Source organism: Sporothrix schenckii, assembly GCF_000961545.1.
Source record: "Sporothrix schenckii 1099-18 chromosome Unknown Cont44, whole genome shotgun sequence".
Taxonomy (NCBI): domain Eukaryota; kingdom Fungi; phylum Ascomycota; class Sordariomycetes; order Ophiostomatales; family Ophiostomataceae; genus Sporothrix; species Sporothrix schenckii.
In genome coordinates, this window is record NW_015971145.1 from 2,234,538 (window position 1) to 2,251,806 (window position 17,269).

Here is a 17,269-nt window from a genome sequence, read left to right on the forward strand (position 1 = left end):
AGGTTCTGTGCCGTGTCTTGGATGGTGATGGAGGCTTTTGATCATGTCTGTGCCGCTTGTCCTGTCGTTCAGTGGTAACAGTGGTAATTATGTTGTACTTTCTGTCTCTGTCAGATTAGTCTCTTACCAGGACCCAGAACCAAGGTTTTGATTTTGTGGTGCTCTTTGCTGATGTGAGAAGACAGCGAGGACATCAAACTGTTTGTGCCTGGCTGCTCCGTCCCATGAACGTGAAGACGGCATATGGTCATTTGCCGTATCTTCACAGCGGACAGTCATCTATCTTGTATCAAGCACAGCATACGGAGGACCTCGTCTGTCCCTGATGAATGTGCCAATGCTTTCTGTCTTCCTTCGATTTTTCCTCTTCAGAAGCTGGCTCATTACGTAAAGTAACGTCCTTGCCACGTCCGTTGACACGCGGCAAACAATACTACGTCCTTGTTTTCGCGTTCCCGTGAAACAAACCGCAAGGAAGACAATGCCGAAATGTAAAGCAACGGCCATGTTGTGGTCTTTGCTAAACCCTTACCACCAGCCACCTGAAAATGTTGTACTATACACGACGTACCGAACATAACTCCGTACTCTGTACGACATACGGGTCCTTTCACTCAAAGTCCTCGCATCCCATCACCACGGCAAAGCTGCAAAGCGGTCCCAGACCACATCTCAAAGAGGCTACTCTTCGTCGACCCCTCCCGAGCGTAAGCTTGGGCCGCTTGGCCTCCGCAAAAGCCATCTCTTTTGGACTTTAGATTACCCTTTTTTCGTTTCCGTGCCTCCCGTGGGCCCAAGTCCCCATCGTCCCCGTCGTCGAGGCGCGCCCCGACCAAACGCTAGCGGAGCATTGTCCTTTTGCTTCTGGGGTAGGGAAAATGGAAAAGATGGGCATCACGGGCGTCTGCACCAAGGTTCAGTTTTTCGATGCCGAGTTTTTCGGTTGGTGTAATACGGCGTACTCCGTTTTCATCTTCGCTCAAGGGCCAGTCTCTCGTGTCGCTCTGATCCCCTTGGTTGCATTCCCGAGCTGTCGCCAGGTCCGCTCGTCGCCCTATTGGGTAAGCCGCCGCTCTTTTCTTTTTTGCTTCACCGTCGCATCGTGTGCATCTCCCGTTTGTGGAAAGGCGCTCTGCCCTCGTTGGGGGCCCGGGTCGCGTCGCTCGCTTGTTTAAAATTATTTGTGGTGCTCGTGTCCTTGTAGTTTTCTGTTGCGTCTTCCCCTTGCCCTCCTTTTTTTTAAAAAAAAACAAAATCTCTCTCCATACCACGTTTCGACTATTTTTTGACAAGGGGGTTCTTTTCATGCACGGAGCCCCAAATGGACGTGTTTTTCGGCTTTGAACAGTGAGACAGGGCCTTGCAAGCCACGCTCGCTGACAGTACTCCCTACCATGAACGTCGGACGTCTTACTGTATCATAATCCACCCCAAGAAAGGAAATATTGACAGTTTGTGTTGTGGAAGCTGCCGGAGGGACCGTCCGCGCCGGTCTCCTCTGCACTTTCTTTTTGTTTCTCGTCTCCCTTCTGCACCTTCCTCCTCCGCGTTTTGCGCCCGGGCCTTGGCAGCATAGAGGCAGTAGTCTTGGCGCTGGTGCAGGTGCTGAATGCGGCATGCACGTCTGGCTCCTTCCTTCCCAAAGCCATGTCCTTTCACCCCGTCCAGGAAACTGCAGTTGTGTCTCTCCCAGGCAGGAGCCAACATCCTTCCCGGCTTCAGCGTTACATTGGGCTTGTCTACTGGTGTCGGGTGGCTTCCGTGGTTGCACCCCTAGAATGGCTTCGGCTCGTTCTTTCCTTCTGTCTCGTTTCTTCACCTCTTGCAGCAGCTGCTGCATCCTGTTGTCTCCCACGACGTCTGTCGTTTCCAAGGAGTCAGGCGTCCAAGGCATGACAGGAGATGCACATGCTTGCATGCCGTCATCCCTGTCTCCCCTATCGCTGCCGGACATCGAGGCAACGGTTGTGCACATGGTAGACCTGCGCCAAAGTGGAGTTGTTATTCAGGCCCTCTTTGGGAGACACGGTGAGGGCATAGAGCATCTGGACACCGTTCACCTAACAGCTGACCCTTTCAAGCCCTTGATGCTCTGCAACGTAAGTTACTCTTGATACGCTGATTGCCACACACTATTACTGCGTCTTTTGTGCATTGTATTGGTCGTTCATGTCTGGTTTTATTTATTTATTTATTTATTTATTTATTTATTTATTTATTGGTTTCTTTCTTAAACGTTCCCTCATCTTGGACATCTGCATAACACATCAACACCGAGCGCGTATGGCCGTATATGTAACGTGGCGCGCGTTTCCTTCGGTCACCTTGTTTGTTGTCTCCCCCTTTTGACCCTGAAACTGCTCAGCAATACGAACCAAGAATACGTCGTACACAATATCTCCTTCATTCGTTGCTTCGTCCGTGTTGCTCCCTCACGGGCCTTTTATCCCATTTCGGCTATCCCCCGTTCTGCTCTTGGCCTTCTCACAATGATTGTCTCTTGTTGTTTTGCTTCTTTGTTTTGTCTGCGTTTTTCATCTTCTTTTTCGTCCTTTGCATTTGCATACTTTTTTCTTTTGCTTTTTTCCCCTCCCTCGATTATCTCCCCACCCGCACCCCATTCCCAGGCAGATTTGCTTGTTGGGTTTCCTCTCGCGCCTGCTTGACAAGTTCTTTTTCAACTTCCACCTTCTCGCATGTCCGTTGCCTGCAGTCCCCGCTGCAGAAAGCAGTCTGGCGTATTTGCCCGTTTCATTTGTCTTGGATTTGGCTTTATTTCATTGGCGTGCGTGTGTATTGTACTCCATATTGCCAACTCGTTCTTCTATTTTATTGGCTTGCATTTGGTTGCTTTCTTCTTCTTCTTCTGGTCCGTGTTTCTTGTTTCCCTTGCATTTGGCCGTTTGGGATCGGCCTTGGCCTCGTCCGTCTCCTCTTCTTTTCTCCATCGTTTTTACTTTGTCTCTTGTCTCCGACTATCACTTTCTTACCTGTCACATTGCCACTCCGACGCCCTCCGTACCACAGTACGGCTCCGTCGCTCTCCCTGGATCGGCGGTGAAGACGGGATAGACTATGATTGGAGAAGCTGAAAAAAAAAGCAGGAAAAGAAAGTTGAAGAAGGTCGGAAGAAGTAGAAATGGAGACGAAAATGACCGGCGCCTGAGACATGGTCTGATGGCCATAGAAAAAGAAAAAAATAAGTCATTACTCTCCCATTCTGCCGTACGATAGCGTACTCCATACGGAGCATGAGTACAGCAATAAAGTACGAGGAAAAAGAAACGAAGAGAAAAGAAGAAAGCAAAGAAAAAGGGGTCTCGGCTTCCTCAACGGGAGTCAAAACCCAAAATGTAAATGCTGAACTCATCGTCACATAATAACGACGTAATTACGAAGCTTCCAAGGACGAGCAGGCTTGAGTCGTGTGCAATCGTCACATGTTTCGACGCCCTGCGTTTATTATGTTTTTTTTTTTCTTCTTTCTTCTTCTTTTTTTTCCACATCTCGCAAATCGGCTCGGCGTCCACCACGGGACGGCATTCGCTCTTCAAGTTCCCGCTGCTATGTTGTACAATACCTTTGCATTAGCTTCGCTCGTTCGACCGTCTTCCGTCTGCCGGTGTCAAGACTGTCTTTTGATAGCTTGTCCCTGGGACCTGTCATGCCACCGCCCGTCGGTCGCACATGTCCATCTTCGGCATGGGTCCGGTGAATGTGATGGATGTGCCGAGTAAAGGTGGGGGCTCGTCCATTTTCCTCTGCCCGTTGTTCTTACCACTGTGTTCATTATATCGCAATCCCACGGTCGAGATAAGACCATATGCCGAACGTGTCAGTATCCCCTTTCTTTTTGTCGTCCCCCCTTTCCATTGCGACGTCCCGTTACGACATACTCGGTGCGGAGCGTCGTGAATGTGTCGTGCGCAACATCTATCCATCGTCTCCTGTTGGTCCGTTCTCGTATTTTGTTTGTTTTAACAATGGATGTCGTATTCTATGACATCTCCCTTTCATATCCTCCATGCTCTGTTTCTCGCCCGGACTAAGGTTGCAGCACGAACACTGGACAGCACCTCGCATCGTCCCCTCAGGTTGCATTCATCATCCAAAAAGGATCACCAAGCCCAACTGTCCAGGTACCCGTGTTCAGGGGCCGCATCCCTGCCTCTGCTGGCCGGGCCTGTTAGTTGTCACTTGCCTCTATTCCGCTTCATAGGAAAGAGAGAACAGGCGTTTTTGGTCTGTCCGATCGGCGCTAGCGAGGTGTGAGTGGGGCCTGGCACTGGCTGTGACACACGCCAGGGCCCTTTCTTCCCCTCTCATAGGAGAGCAGCAAACAAGCGGCCGAGACAAGCCAAGAAGAAAACGGAGATCAAATACGATGCTGTAATGAATTTACGATGTATGGAGTCTTGCAACAGTCATGCAACTGAGTTTATCGAATGCTACAAAGAGGATGTTGGGCTAGGAACAAGAAACCAAACAGCGGCAGGAGCGAATGCTCCCTGGCCCTTGCATAATTTGTGCCTCTTTCCCGATTCTCCCCACGGTGAGGGCAATATTGACGACGCTTTTGGAAGGCGCCATCGCCAACATGTCTCCTTTTTTTCTCTCTCTCTCTCTCTCTTTCTTTTTTTTTTTTCTTTCGCTCTGTTCTTTGACCGCGTAACCAACCGTTTTCACCACCAACATCCATCGACCAAGCGCATCTCGATCGGCCAGGCCGACCGGCGGCCATGTTTGACCTCGGCCGATTCGAGTGCTAAATTCACCCTGAAGCTCCCCTAATGTGCCGAAGCGAGGGCCTAGTTGGAACCTTTCAGGCTCCCGAAATGCCTTTGAACGCCCCTAGTGGGCTGGACGATGGCGATCGGAAGAAGCATATACCGGGACGGACAGACGATTACAGATGGCGCGGACATACAACATACAAGACACACAACTCGCGGACAAGACAAAAAGAAGTTTTTGTTTTCTAGAGGTGCTTCCAACCGAGCCAGGGAGGAAAGGGGCAAAAAGCTTGGGCCAAGCTTTGGGGGCGATTTCCTCTTTTGGCGGCTCGGGTGGGTACATGTATTATTCACGGCCCTGGCATGTATGAAGGCCTTCGTACCGTTCAGGTGAGCTTCAGCGGTTTTAGTTTCCTTTTTGACAGTGTCACAGTGTCTTAGGAGTCTCGGTGCCGTTTTGGGGGTGTGGAGGACGGTTTCTGGCCCTTCGTCTCGGCCTTCCATTGCGGCTGCGGGCTTTCTAGCTTCCTTTTCCGTCAAGCGGCGGCAGGGAGAAAATGACACTGGATGGGGAAACGAAAGGCGCAAGAGAAAAGAGAAAAAGAAAAAGAAAAAGAAAAGGAGACGACACAGCGGCGACTGGCAGAAAAGCAGAGCCTCCACATTTGCCCTGGAGCGCTGGTTGTCGTGTCTCCACACCGTTTTACGTGCTTCAAACCGATTGTCTGTTTGAACGTTGTCGCTTTACGTTATGTTGTATCTTATTTGATTTCATCCCCTGGCGCATGTGGTCTTCTGCCTCTGCCGGCGTCTCTTTCTGTACACAGTAATCACGTCGCACGTCGTATGATTGCGTGGAGCCCCTAACCAGCGCCGCCCCATACGCCCCCATCCGTCGTTATTTGCACGCACTCCACAGGGCCACTCCCGTTCTCCATGGCACTTGCCGTGACCATACATCGTATGCGATTGCACGTTTTTGGTTGCGCCTGCTGTTTTCCTGAAGAGCATTATTGCGGAGCCTGTCGCTCCTTCCACCGCTGCGAACGACGGAGATCTGTTGCGATTCAACTCTTTTTTTTTCTTCTCCTTTTTTTCCATTTCCACCTCATTTCTACGGCACACTCTCCCCTTGGCCTCTTGTTCAGCTGTCCGCGACACCTCTCTCCGGGCCGTCTCCAATCTCAGCACGTCGCAGTCCCAAACCGACGACCCAGTTTATTTTGCCTTTGGAGTTAGCTCTGCCAGGCCTGCCCCATGTCTTTCTTTTGTTTTCATTACCGTTCCTCCCTTCACCGTTCTTCACCTTTGACCGTTTCTCATAATTGCCCTTGACCTCGGACTCTCTCGCACGCTCAGAGACCTGTTCGTCCTTTCTTGTCTGGACGTCTTCATTGCCGGAATCATCTCATTGGATCTGAGATAAGCGCCTCGTCTCGATCGCGACCTCAACGACACGACGTTCCCCTGAAACCAGTGATAGCACGACCAGCCTCGATTCGCACCCGCTGCCTCCTTGGCCGTCTTTTTCGTCTTTTGGCTTGCGGTTCGTTTTGTTTGTTCGGCCTACTTCGTTCGTTCGGCGGTCCGAGTCCACCTTCGCGCACCATGCTTTCGTCTCAAATCCGATAATTATCACCACCGCCCTCTCTCTCCTGCACCACCCCAGAGAGGCTCTCGTCTCATTCAGCACCCTCATACCCCGCCCAACCCTCACATACGTCGCCATGGAGGGAATATTGCATGTTCCCCCTGACCGGGGGACCATTATCGGCCGCGCCATCTGGAAGTCTCGCTATGTTGTCGTCGCCGATCCCTCAGACACAAAACAGCTGATGCAGCAGCAACGACAGCAGTCCCCACATACTGGCTCGTCTTCGTCCTTCTCGTCGATTGTGCCGGCCAAACCATCGGCGACTGCCTCTCGTGGTCAGCAGCCACCGCCCCGGGTAGCAACGCCACGAAGCCCGGCCAGCCTCTCCCCTGAGAATATGTTCCTCTCCGTGTTCAAGAGCAAAGTGCGTTTCTTCTGTTGCCTGTCTCGTTTTGTTTCTCCTTCTTTGTATTTCTGTAACTGACCTTTGCAGGGCGACTGGGAACCGATCCAGCAACACGCCATCAGCTCAATCACAGACTGCCAAGTGCAGATGCTTGCTCATCGAAAACAAGGCCCGGTCCTGCCCACGCTGGTCATCAATGTCTCGCCCGATCCTGTCACGGACAAGCTTCGCAAACGCCGATCCAGCCGCACTGCCGGCTTCACCACGACCAAAGAAACTGCACCATCGACCCTCTGGTTCCGCCCCGCCGAGGACTGTGCCCAGAAGAATATCCTCCAGGACTGGTGTCACTTTATCCAGACCCTGATGCTGCAGCTTGGCGCGTCCACTCCGTCCGCGCCACTGCCCCTGGCCACCGGGAATGGGCCCCTGAGCCCTGTCACACCAGCATCACCAACCTTTGTGAACCCTTTTGCGTCCTCGCAGCGCGGGCGCGGTGACCAATCCGAGTTCTCGCCTCACCAATATCAGCAGACGACACCACAGAGCCAGTACACTCCGCGTCCGGGCAGCGGGAACAATGCCACGGGACGGACCAACGCTCTCAGCCACAATGGCCCCAACCAAGCGACCCAAACGACCCAAACATCCCAAACATATTCGAGGCGAGAGCGCGAACGGGACCGGCCCAAGACGTACTCGGAATCGCCCAGCCTGCGCTCGCGCCGCAGCGATCTCTCTCACACAAGCTCCAACCTACCGCCCCACGCCACAACTCCTGGCTACAGCAGCAGCAGTAGCAACTTTGCGCTGCCCTTCTTCCACAACCGCCCTGCCGATTTGCCGTCACCAGCCACAACTGTCAACGAGTTCTCGGGCGATTCTGTCGAAGGCTGGACAACTACCCAGGGCCGTTCCTCGACACTTAGCTCGCCTGTCCGTGGCCGAGACAGCATCAGCTCGCAGCCGCCCGTCCCCATGACGATCGCCGCAGGGCTCCCAGGCCCATCCCCGACTGATGGTGCCGCTGCCGGTGCGATCAGCTCCAGCTCACCGCCCGCGCCACGAGAGACGATCCTGGACCGTGCGTTTCAGATGCACTTCATTCCTGGCTCCGATCGTGATATGATTCCAGGCGAAAATAAGCTCACGTCACTGGCACGCTTCGATGCACTGATGCGGGAAGTCGACGAGAGGAAGCGGTTACGGCAGGCTGTGGCTGCATCGGATATCAAGCGGAGTGCCACCACGGCGCCCATGACGCGCCCTGACCCTCAACTAAAGAGCGGCTGGGACCTAGATGATGACTCGGATGAGTCTGACAGTGTTGAGAGGAATGACGACGATGACGAGGAGGAGGAGGAGGAGGAGGACAGCGAAGCGGCTGCGAGCGCTGACAGCGATGATGACGGTATTGTCAGCAGCCACTTCATGAGAGTCAATGGGCGGCGGGCTGATAGCTCCAGTCTTCGCCCAGGCAACCACCTGGACTCGGCTGTCGATATTGCGCCAAACGCCCGTCGCGCCCTCGATTTCATTATCGCGGGTCGCAGTCGGGAAGCCGACCGTGAGTCTCGCCGTACACTGACATCCAAGTCACGCGCCGATGGCCTTGTCAACTATGACGCCCAGACCCTCAAGGCGTTGAACGACGGCTACTTCCCATCCACCACGCAGATGCACGAGCAGGAGCCGATCATGCGCCCACAGACGGGCTACGCGCGCAACCGGCCCCCCATTGCTCAGCGGACGCACAGCCAGCCACAGCTCGCTGCGCTCAACGTGAACAACTTGGTGACGGCTGGACACAGCGGCAGCGCCAACAACCGCCAGTCGCAGCACAAGCAAGTCATCCAGTCGCCCATCTCACCGTCTTCCTCGCCGCCCCTGCCACGCTCGTCGACCTTTAGCAAAGTGGACGAGATGAAGGCCAAAGTCGCGGCCGCAGCAGCCGCGTCTGTCGCGGCAGGCAACCTGGCGTCCTTACCGCTCGACAAGCGCCAATCCGCCTCGAGCGCAAAGCGCCTCAGCTTCAACGACTTCACCAGACGGCTTAGCAGCAGCACGAGCAGCCTCCTTCTGGTGCAAACCAACACCAGCAGCAACAGCGGCAGTGGCGGTAACGTGAGCGGCACTGGCAGCGTGATCCACGAGGGTGTTGGTGTGGACGCGGGATCGGCGGCTCCCGGCCTGAGCGGCTTGAGCAGCCCCCGCACCGAGAAGCACGGCTACACCCTCAGCAGCAGCAGCACCAACGGCCACGGACATGGTCACCAGCACAGCAGCTCGACGTCGTCGCGACTGACCTCGCCGCCAGCGCCGCCGCCGCCACCACCCGCTGCCGAGCGCTGTGGCTGGCGCAGTAGCGTTAGCGTGGTCAGCAACGAGGGCGGCTTCATGTAGGCCAGCTCTCAACCATTCTCCTGCATGTCTCGTTCTTTCCCGCCTCAGATGATGTTCGCGAGGCGCGAGGCTTCGGGCAATGGCATGCCTTAATGTTTTCTGTTGTTCAGCATTGCGCTTTTCTCTATCTCTCTCTCTCTCTCTGTGTGTGTGTCTGTCGCCCTCATTCTTTGGTTCTGCTTCTTCACGCATAGCCATGTTGTCTTTTTGCCCTGTACTATATGTGATACCTTTGTCTATTTTTCTTTGTCTTGATATCATTCGCCTTTGCCTTGTATTTTGCGATTCGTCTCTCTTTTTGTTCTAGCATCTTTTTCGGCTTTGAGTTCTTTTCGCATCTCACTCACGACTGTTTTTGACGAACATGAAGAAATCGTTAACGAATATAATATCTCGTTTGCAAGGCTTTACTTATCCTGGAATGGAAGAGGTGATGTGCGATGTGTTCGATGATGGGCAGGCAGAGAAATACTGCGACGAGCGGTTGAATACATGTGACCAAATACCACTTACCACATACTGCTTCTCTCTTACCGTTAGTAGATGAATAAAAACCCTGCATGGAGCCTGACCAAAGGACAACGCACAACTCTACTAAGAATGATTATTTTTGTACTGCCCATTCACATTGATCCACGTGCCGTTGTATTGCATACCAAAACAGTCCAAAACCAAGCAGGGTCTGGTTCCCGTCCATTTCCTTGATATCTACGACCCTATCTATGCACTTCATCAACGAGCAAACAGGGAAAGCGGCCTGGCCCGTCTTGGAGTGACAGCCACTATCCACCGGTAAAAGGGGACGGACTTTCTCGCTTACCATCTGCTGCAAGGTACATGACGCACAAATGTGGCGCTATCCTGATTTTCGGTCGTGGTCGGCTCTTCTCATATTAAACCACGAATCAGAAGTATCAAAAAGTATATTGTCGTCCAAATTTATTTGCTTCTAGTCCAAAAAATAGAGGCTAACTTGACATGGCCGTTTGACAAAAAAGGTTGAGAAGAGAATTGAGAGACAACAGACGCCAAAACCTCACACCATGTCCTGTTCATACATAGCAAACAGAAAGTGCCTCATTACGATCTCGTAATTTACCTGCGCTGCCTGTTCTGCGAATCATTATACCGCATATCGGGGGTCTTCACACGTCGGTAGCTTCCAAACCAGCCTTCGTCAACAGGGCACCGACGACCAGTACCGTCAGTCAAGAAGCGCATCCCCAATGCGGTTAAGATGTTTGTCTCTGAAAGTCGTGGCTGCAGAGGCACAGAAGAAACGATACGTAGGCCGACGTATCTATGCCGTTTAACTGATATACAGCCTGCGTTCTGTTGGAATAATAGTGTCAATATATAGTACGGTGCGAAAATTTGGCTCAACGAGAAGCAAATACTTGCATAAAATCTCGGCAACCAAAGTACTTATGATCCAATATAATAAAGTAGAAGTCAAACATCGACTTGTTCATAATCACATTTACCGCCTGTCTTAGGGTGAAGGCCGAAGTCCATTGTAGTAGGCATGTGCGAACCGAGCTGTTGGATTGATGCCCGTAAGGCACTGGCTTCATGAGAAGGCGACCAGGCTTGTAGCTTGGGTTGTAGTTATTGCTTGACTAGTTTAAATCGAAGCTTCCTCGCTGCTAGTTGGGTTCCATCGATAGGCGAGTGCCGAGATACGATATCCTGTTTGAGGTATACCCGGTTTCAAAGTCGATTTTAAGGATAGCATGGTTCTTTGCGTTCTGTATTTGTTCGGTAGTCATGCCAGTTATGGTGGTATTCAAAAACTCGACGTACACATGCCGAATTCTGAGGTCAAGGAACTCGTCCGGCACGTTGTTGAGCTCGCCAATGGAAAGGCTGTAGCCATCGTCACCGAACTCCAAAAGAGGCAGGCTCATGGCTCCTTGGATACTCCGTACAATCTCCTGGCTTGGAAAGTAAAAAATTGACTAAGTAATGGGAACTGCTGAGGAAACGTGAACGAGAATGGGAGTTTGATACTTATTGATCTCACGAGATAAATTTTACGATTCAAGTCAAGGTCTTTATAGATATTCATTCCTTGTCCTTGAATATCAGTGTATCTGTCGAACATATCGCCACTCATAAGAATAGGATCAAGTAAGGTCGAGGCAGTGGACACGATGTGATGCCTGGTGCACGACTTCCCTTGATGGGCCATCATCACAAACGACCTATCCCGGAGTTGGTGGCCAATATTCCCCCTTCAAAGACTCCTTGGTTGCCCTGTCTATGCCTGATACGATTTCAGTAACAGAGTATAGGTTGATATGTTGGCCCTCACCTCATGTTTGTGGCTTTTACGACACTTCTACAAAGATGGCCACAGCCATCTCTCTTCGGCTTTGACGAAGTACAGGGGCCAGTGGACACCTGGAGGCGGCACGGTCCGTAGTGCGCTTTGGTGGAGCCCCCCCAGGAGTGGTTTATTTTCGGTAATAGCCCTTATTACATGAAAGCTTTGTTCTGCAATGAAAGAAATTCAGCAGAAAATAGAATTCAAAAGGTGCATACCTCTCTATATATAGGTAGAATGGCGTAAATGTATTGTCGCATAGCTGCAAAGTGGTTTGTCCCGTGAATTATTTATGGCCTCAGGCACAATTCCAGGTGCTCAAGTCGTCAGGACGCCTCTTTACCCTCATAGGTCGCAAATTCGGCGGCATTGCAGATATAGACTCTACGCGGCACAACAACTCGCATATATTCGTACTTTGTACGAACGTATACCACTCACAACGACCGGGTTCATAAGAAACGCAGACCGAATATCGTTACTCTTTTGTTATCCAAGAGTCTATCTTTCATCGCCGTTCTAATACGCCATGACGTGGCTAGGCGAGCTGGAACCGCCCATTGATCTGGAGTTTGAGGGCATCGCACCGCCGGAGGGCGTTGATCTGCCCAAAGGCGACAAATTGTTGAGCCTTTGCGAGAGAGGAAATCCTCGAGGCTTTATTGAATATCCGGCGGAGTCGCCCGTCTTCTTCATCAAGCACGGCTTGGCGGTCTACTGGAATGAGGTACTCGCCCAGGATATGGCGTATCGCGAGCTTCGAAAACTCGGCTCCTCCGTGCGCGTGCCCGGCATCTTCTACGCGTGCCGGACCATGCAGAGGGCCGTGATCGTCATGGAGTATATTCAAGGCAAAACAGTCGAACAACTTTTGGAAGAGTGCAAGGACGATGAAGCAGAGGCAGAGAGGGTACGAGGAATCGTCGTGCACTGCCTCAACGACCTCATCCGCATACCCGTTGCCGCTGGATCGCGGCCGGCCGCCATCGACGGCGGCCGTATCCGCCACGACGTCTTTGACTGCCGTGTGGCATCGAGGCACTACGAGAATGTTAATCAGCTTGAGGAACACATCAACTATGTAAGTGCCTTTGCAGTTTCCCAGTTTCTTTATTTTGTTCCCGTCTTCCTTTACACAGTAAGATTTGTGTCGTTATAATAATAATAATTTATTTGATTTTACTGACCACAAAAGTTCTTAAACATTGCCAAAAGAAAGCCTCTGGTCAAAGACTTGGAACGAGAGCCCATGATCTTCCTGCAGGAGGACTGGTTTCCGGCCAACTTCATGCGCGACGCCGACGGCCGCCCTGTCGCCATTGACTTCTCTGAAACCAGTATCCTGCCTTCCAGTTTTGCAAAATTCTTGCTCTGGGACAACAGGTTCGGCATCACCATCAGGGGGCGAGTCGACATTCCCGTCACAGAAGGTGTAGACAACACAATGGCATTGCTCCACATTTCCGGCTTGATTAATATGGGCGCGCGTTCGTTCTCTGAGTTTGGCTACCGCGTGGCCGGCGGTGATCGTGAGACACAGGTGAGGATGAATGAATCAATTCGGACTGCAGCGAGCAATGCGGTGGACGCAGAAGCCGGTACAAGTACCGTTGCATCGATCGGGAGCTCTTCGACATGAGACGCTTGTACCTAACGTCTCTTGGAAAAGGCTGGCCCTGTCTCATCTCATGCACAGTGGGCTTTCTCTCTATCACGTTCGAGGGCGCCTTTGTGCAGCCAGCCACCTGACCGAACACGCGTGGCCGTCTTCTCCTCAAATCACCTTTTCTTCTTTTTGGTCTGCTCTGGACCGTGCAGCAGCCAGGATCCACAGACATGCTTTTGTACCTTTTCTTAGATCGATAACAGACGCAAGTGTCCCATTATGTCCTTGTCCGCACAGAGAACGTGCTCGATGAATCGTAGGGGTATATCTTTCGTACGTCGTGCAAGTAATTTTGTAATAATATGGACATGAGACTGAACACGTCGTGCTGCCTGTCCCCGCCATCATCATTGCACGTCCTCATCTCCTCCATTCCTGCCTGACATCGGGAATCATGGTGAATGTCCAGTCGCTGCGACTCAGTCCGTAGTGTGTCGTGTGCTTGTGGAGGCAAGGGATCGTGTGCTTCGCGTTGCGTCCTGTTTTTGATGTCTCTCGTTTGGGCTCACGAGGTCAGCTCACCGCTGCCCCTTCCTTGCTGGTGCCACTTCCCCCCGCTCCTGCCCGTCTACTAGCGTCAAACGTGCTGGCATCCCTATCGCACCGTGCTAATTGCGAGTGCATTGCACGCAGGCTGGAGACCCACTCTTCGATAACGCCAGCGGTCAGCTCCCTCCTGGATCACCCTGTGTATCCCTTCAGCGCCCAATACACCCCCAGTTCTGCCAGGCAGAAAAGGCAGGACCTGATATTCTGTATTCACTGTAAACCTGCTCCTGCCGCACTGGTCCCCGGTGCCAATGGTGCCTTCCGTCTTCTCCGCCTTCGAACTGCCACCCGGACCTTCCCTCTGGAGCCTTCTCTCACAAGCGCTCTTTCCCCTTTGCTCCCTTCCCTATGGGCTACATCCTTCTCAACGCCATCGTTTCCTTTCGTCTCGCCAGTCTCAAACAAAACAAACCAAATTGTTGATATTGTCACGATCGAAAGGGTCATCTAAGCTTGCAAAGCAGCCTAGACACCCAACCGCGCCACCACCAGTTTGCAGAGCACTACTGGGACACTACGGGCTTGCAAAGTACTACAGTGCGTGACCTTTGGCCTAATCTGACTGGAGCCAGGCCACACTGACCAAAACCGCCCCCAAAACGCCCGACGTCACCTTTCAGGGCAGACCGACAACTACCGCTCATTTATCCTGTGCTCGGTCCGTGCAACCAGGCATTCCCATCAGCATCTCATCAACTCCGCCAACTCGCATCTCGCACTCTCTTTCCTCGACATACCACGCACCCGATCATCGTTTCCGGCATCAAACAGCTACCGACTCTCTTTTTCCACTCGGCCAGCCTTGCAATCAGGATTTTCGTCGACCAAGACATCTTAGACATTTTACATCTCGAAAACAAAAGAGACAACGCCAGCGCTTGCCAGCTTACTCACCACTTCTTTCACCTCGTCCTCTCCCATTCCACCCATCCACCCATCCTTCCATCTCCCCCATCTCCCCCTGCGGAGAGGCTTCTTGCTCCTCTCCGCAGCCCTCGACCATCGACGCGGTGGCCGACTCAACTCCCCACCCCTCCTCTGCCCCCCTGCCCCTTCCCCCTTCCCCTCCCTCCCCATCCGCCGCATCGACAGCCACGGTCGCCGGTAACACCGGCTCGACTGCCCCCGACGAGACGCTCCATTCGCCGCCCTCCGCCACTTCACAGACACCGACGACAACGACAGCGACCCCCAACATCCCAGCAGACGCCGCCAACGGTTCTGCCAGTCTACTGCCGTCCGCGTCAGCCAGCTCTCGTCGGAGACGGGCGGCTCGCTCCGGTACTGCACGCATTAATACCCTCCGCCCTACACGACAGGTGCTCGGGAGGCGTCGGCGCTCTGCTGCGGACGAGGACGAGCAAGACATTGCGGACGCTCAGGTTGAGACTCCGGCTCAACCTCAGGCTCGGGCAGACGAGGACCAGGACCAGGACCAGGCAGCACGGGACGGAGACGTAGACGCAGGCCCGGGGCAGAACAGCCAACCAGGCGGTGACGAAAACCACGGTGACGTCGCGGGCAACGAGGCCACCGCCAGCAACGGCAACGGCAACGGCAACAGCAACAGACATCAGCTTCCCGCTCCCCGGCCCAAGCGTGCGCGGAGAGAGAGTGCCAACACCATGCTTGCCGCCAGCGACGCTGAATCTCAACTGGCTAGCATGAACGGCTCATCTCACCTTCAGAATGGCAAAGAGAAGGCAACTACGCGGCGAGGTCCCGCATCCAACGGCCCTTCCCAGATCACACGACGTCCAGCCACCTACTACGGACACGACCGAGAAGAAATCACACGCATCCTGATCCAGGCCCTGTCCGACTTGGGCTACAACGACGCCGCCGAGAACGTCTCCCACAGCAGCGGTTTCGCCCTCGAAAGCCCGGCGGTGGCCGACTTCCGCCGCGCGGTGCTTGGGGGCGACTGGGACGAGGCCGAACGGCTCTTGCTGGGGGCGACCGTCGAGGGCACAGAACCGTCAGACACATCAGGTCAGGACGACCAGTCGACCACATCTCCAGCCAATGGCCAGACTGCCTCCGGTGCACCAGAAGACGCCACCGGCCTGCTGCTCATTCCAGGGACAAACCGTGATCTGATGCGCTTCGGCATCCGCCAACAAAAGTACCTCGAGTACCTGGAGCAGTCCGAAACCGGAAAGGCCCTGCTTGTGCTGCGGAACGAGCTGACACCGTTGTATCGCGACACGCAGAAGCTGCACTTCCTCTCCAGCCTTCTTATGTGCCATTCACCTCTGGACTTGAAAACGCGTGCGACTTGGGACGGTGCCTACGGTCAGTCTCGCCCGCATCTGCTCTCGGAGCTGTCGAGATTTATTTCGCCATCAGTTATGCTGCCGGAGCATCGTCTGGCAGTTCTTCTGCGGCAAATCAAGGACTACCAGGTGTCCGGCTGCGTGTTCCACACAAGCGCAACCTCACCATCGCTCTACGCTGACCACGAGTGTGATAAAAGCAACTTCCCCTCACACATGCTGTACGAGCTGGATAGCAACTCGGGCGAGGTGTGGCACATCCGCTTTTCCAACAATGGCAAGTTCCTTGCCAGCTGCGGGTCCGGCCGCTACGTTAACATTTACGACATGTCGTCCTTTAAGCTCAAAATGCGCCTGGACGGCCATGCGCAGGGCGTCGGCGACATTGCCTGGAGCCCCGACGACCGCACACTGCTGTCGTGCGGCCGCGACGGCCGCGCCCGCCTGTGGGACATGAGCACTGGTCTGTTGATCCGTCTCTTTGAGCAGTTTGAAGAGCCCATCAGCTGCTGTGTGTGGGCGAACGACGGCCAATCCATCGTGCTGGGCTCCTTTGACAAGGACCGCGCCTTGGTGCAGTGGGGCGTCGGCGGCGAACGCTTGCACACCTGGACTAGGAAGCACCGCACCGAGGCCCTGGCTCTGTCGCCGGACGGTTTCTGGTTGGTGGCCATGGACCACGAGAAGCGTCTACACGTGTACAACTTTCTGACCATGGAGCTCGAGTACGACATGGAGCTCGACAGCCGTGCTTTCTCTATTGCCATCAGCCGCGACTCGGAATACTTGTTGGTGAACCGCCAGGACGGCGCCATCCACATGTACAACCTCAGTGCCCGCGGCGAGCCTGTACGCAAGTACCTTGGCGCCACCGGCGGCGACTGCATTATCAGAAGCTCTTTTGGCGGTGCCGACGAGAGCTTTGTCATCAGCGGCAGCGAAGGTAAGATCCAACCCCCCCCCCCCGTATTTGTCTCATTTCCCCTTTTCCTTCAATATACTAATGAGAACTCAGACGGCAACTTAAATATATGGCACAAGAACTTGGGCGTTCACTTGCTCAAACTGGAGGCCCACAAACCCCGGTGCAATGCGATCAGCTGGAGCCCGACCGACCCGTGTCTCTTTGCCTCCTGTGGCGACGACAACAAGATCAAGATGTATGCTAAGCACACTGCCCTCGTTCACTCTGAGAGTGTTTAAAACGCCCCTGCTAACTGCCAACAGCTGGTCGAATGCTGAGCGTGTCCGTCTACGCGACGCTGACCCATCACACTCAAATGGTGTGAGCAATCGCAGCGCCAATGGATGGCGAC

General features: G+C 53.7%; 5 protein-coding genes across 5 annotated transcripts; 3 read left to right on the top strand and 2 right to left on the bottom strand.

The window, feature by feature from the left end:
- Nucleotides 1-1,303: 1,303 nt before the first annotated feature.
- On the bottom strand, nucleotides 1,304-1,975 carry SPSK_09815 (uncharacterized protein; the record flags this gene model as incomplete). Its single annotated transcript, XM_016736384.1, has 1 exon — nucleotides 1,304-1,975. The coding sequence occupies one exon, from the start codon at nucleotides 1,973-1,975 to the stop codon at nucleotides 1,304-1,306; it is 672 nt and encodes a 223-aa protein (XP_016587469.1).
- Nucleotides 1,976-6,460: 4,485 nt separating this feature from the next.
- SPSK_08537 (uncharacterized protein) lies at nucleotides 6,461-9,136 on the top strand (the record flags this gene model as incomplete). The annotated part of the gene is made up of 2 exons (XM_016735130.1): nucleotides 6,461-6,751; nucleotides 6,821-9,136. 2 exons carry the CDS (start codon nucleotides 6,461-6,463, stop codon nucleotides 9,134-9,136), a joined length of 2,607 nt encoding a protein of 868 aa, XP_016587470.1.
- Nucleotides 9,137-10,782: 1,646 nt separating this feature from the next.
- SPSK_10162 (uncharacterized protein) lies at nucleotides 10,783-11,043 on the bottom strand (the record flags this gene model as incomplete). The annotated part of the gene is made up of 1 exon (XM_016736713.1): nucleotides 10,783-11,043. One exon carries the CDS (start codon nucleotides 11,041-11,043, stop codon nucleotides 10,783-10,785), a length of 261 nt encoding a protein of 86 aa, XP_016587471.1.
- A 948-nt stretch (nucleotides 11,044-11,991) lies between these two features.
- Nucleotides 11,992-13,101, top strand: SPSK_09472 (uncharacterized protein; the record flags this gene model as incomplete). The annotated part of the gene is made up of 2 exons (XM_016736044.1): nucleotides 11,992-12,543; nucleotides 12,658-13,101. 2 exons carry the CDS (start codon nucleotides 11,992-11,994, stop codon nucleotides 13,099-13,101), a joined length of 996 nt encoding a protein of 331 aa, XP_016587472.1.
- Nucleotides 13,102-14,025: 924 nt separating this feature from the next.
- Nucleotides 14,026-17,156, top strand: SPSK_08434 (catabolite degradation protein; the record flags this gene model as incomplete). Its single annotated transcript, XM_016735032.1, has 4 exons — nucleotides 14,026-14,095; nucleotides 14,147-14,214; nucleotides 14,250-16,896; nucleotides 16,969-17,156. The coding sequence occupies 4 exons, from the start codon at nucleotides 14,026-14,028 to the stop codon at nucleotides 17,154-17,156; spliced, it is 2,973 nt and encodes a 990-aa protein (XP_016587473.1).
- Between the last annotated feature and the right edge of the window lie 113 nt (nucleotides 17,157-17,269).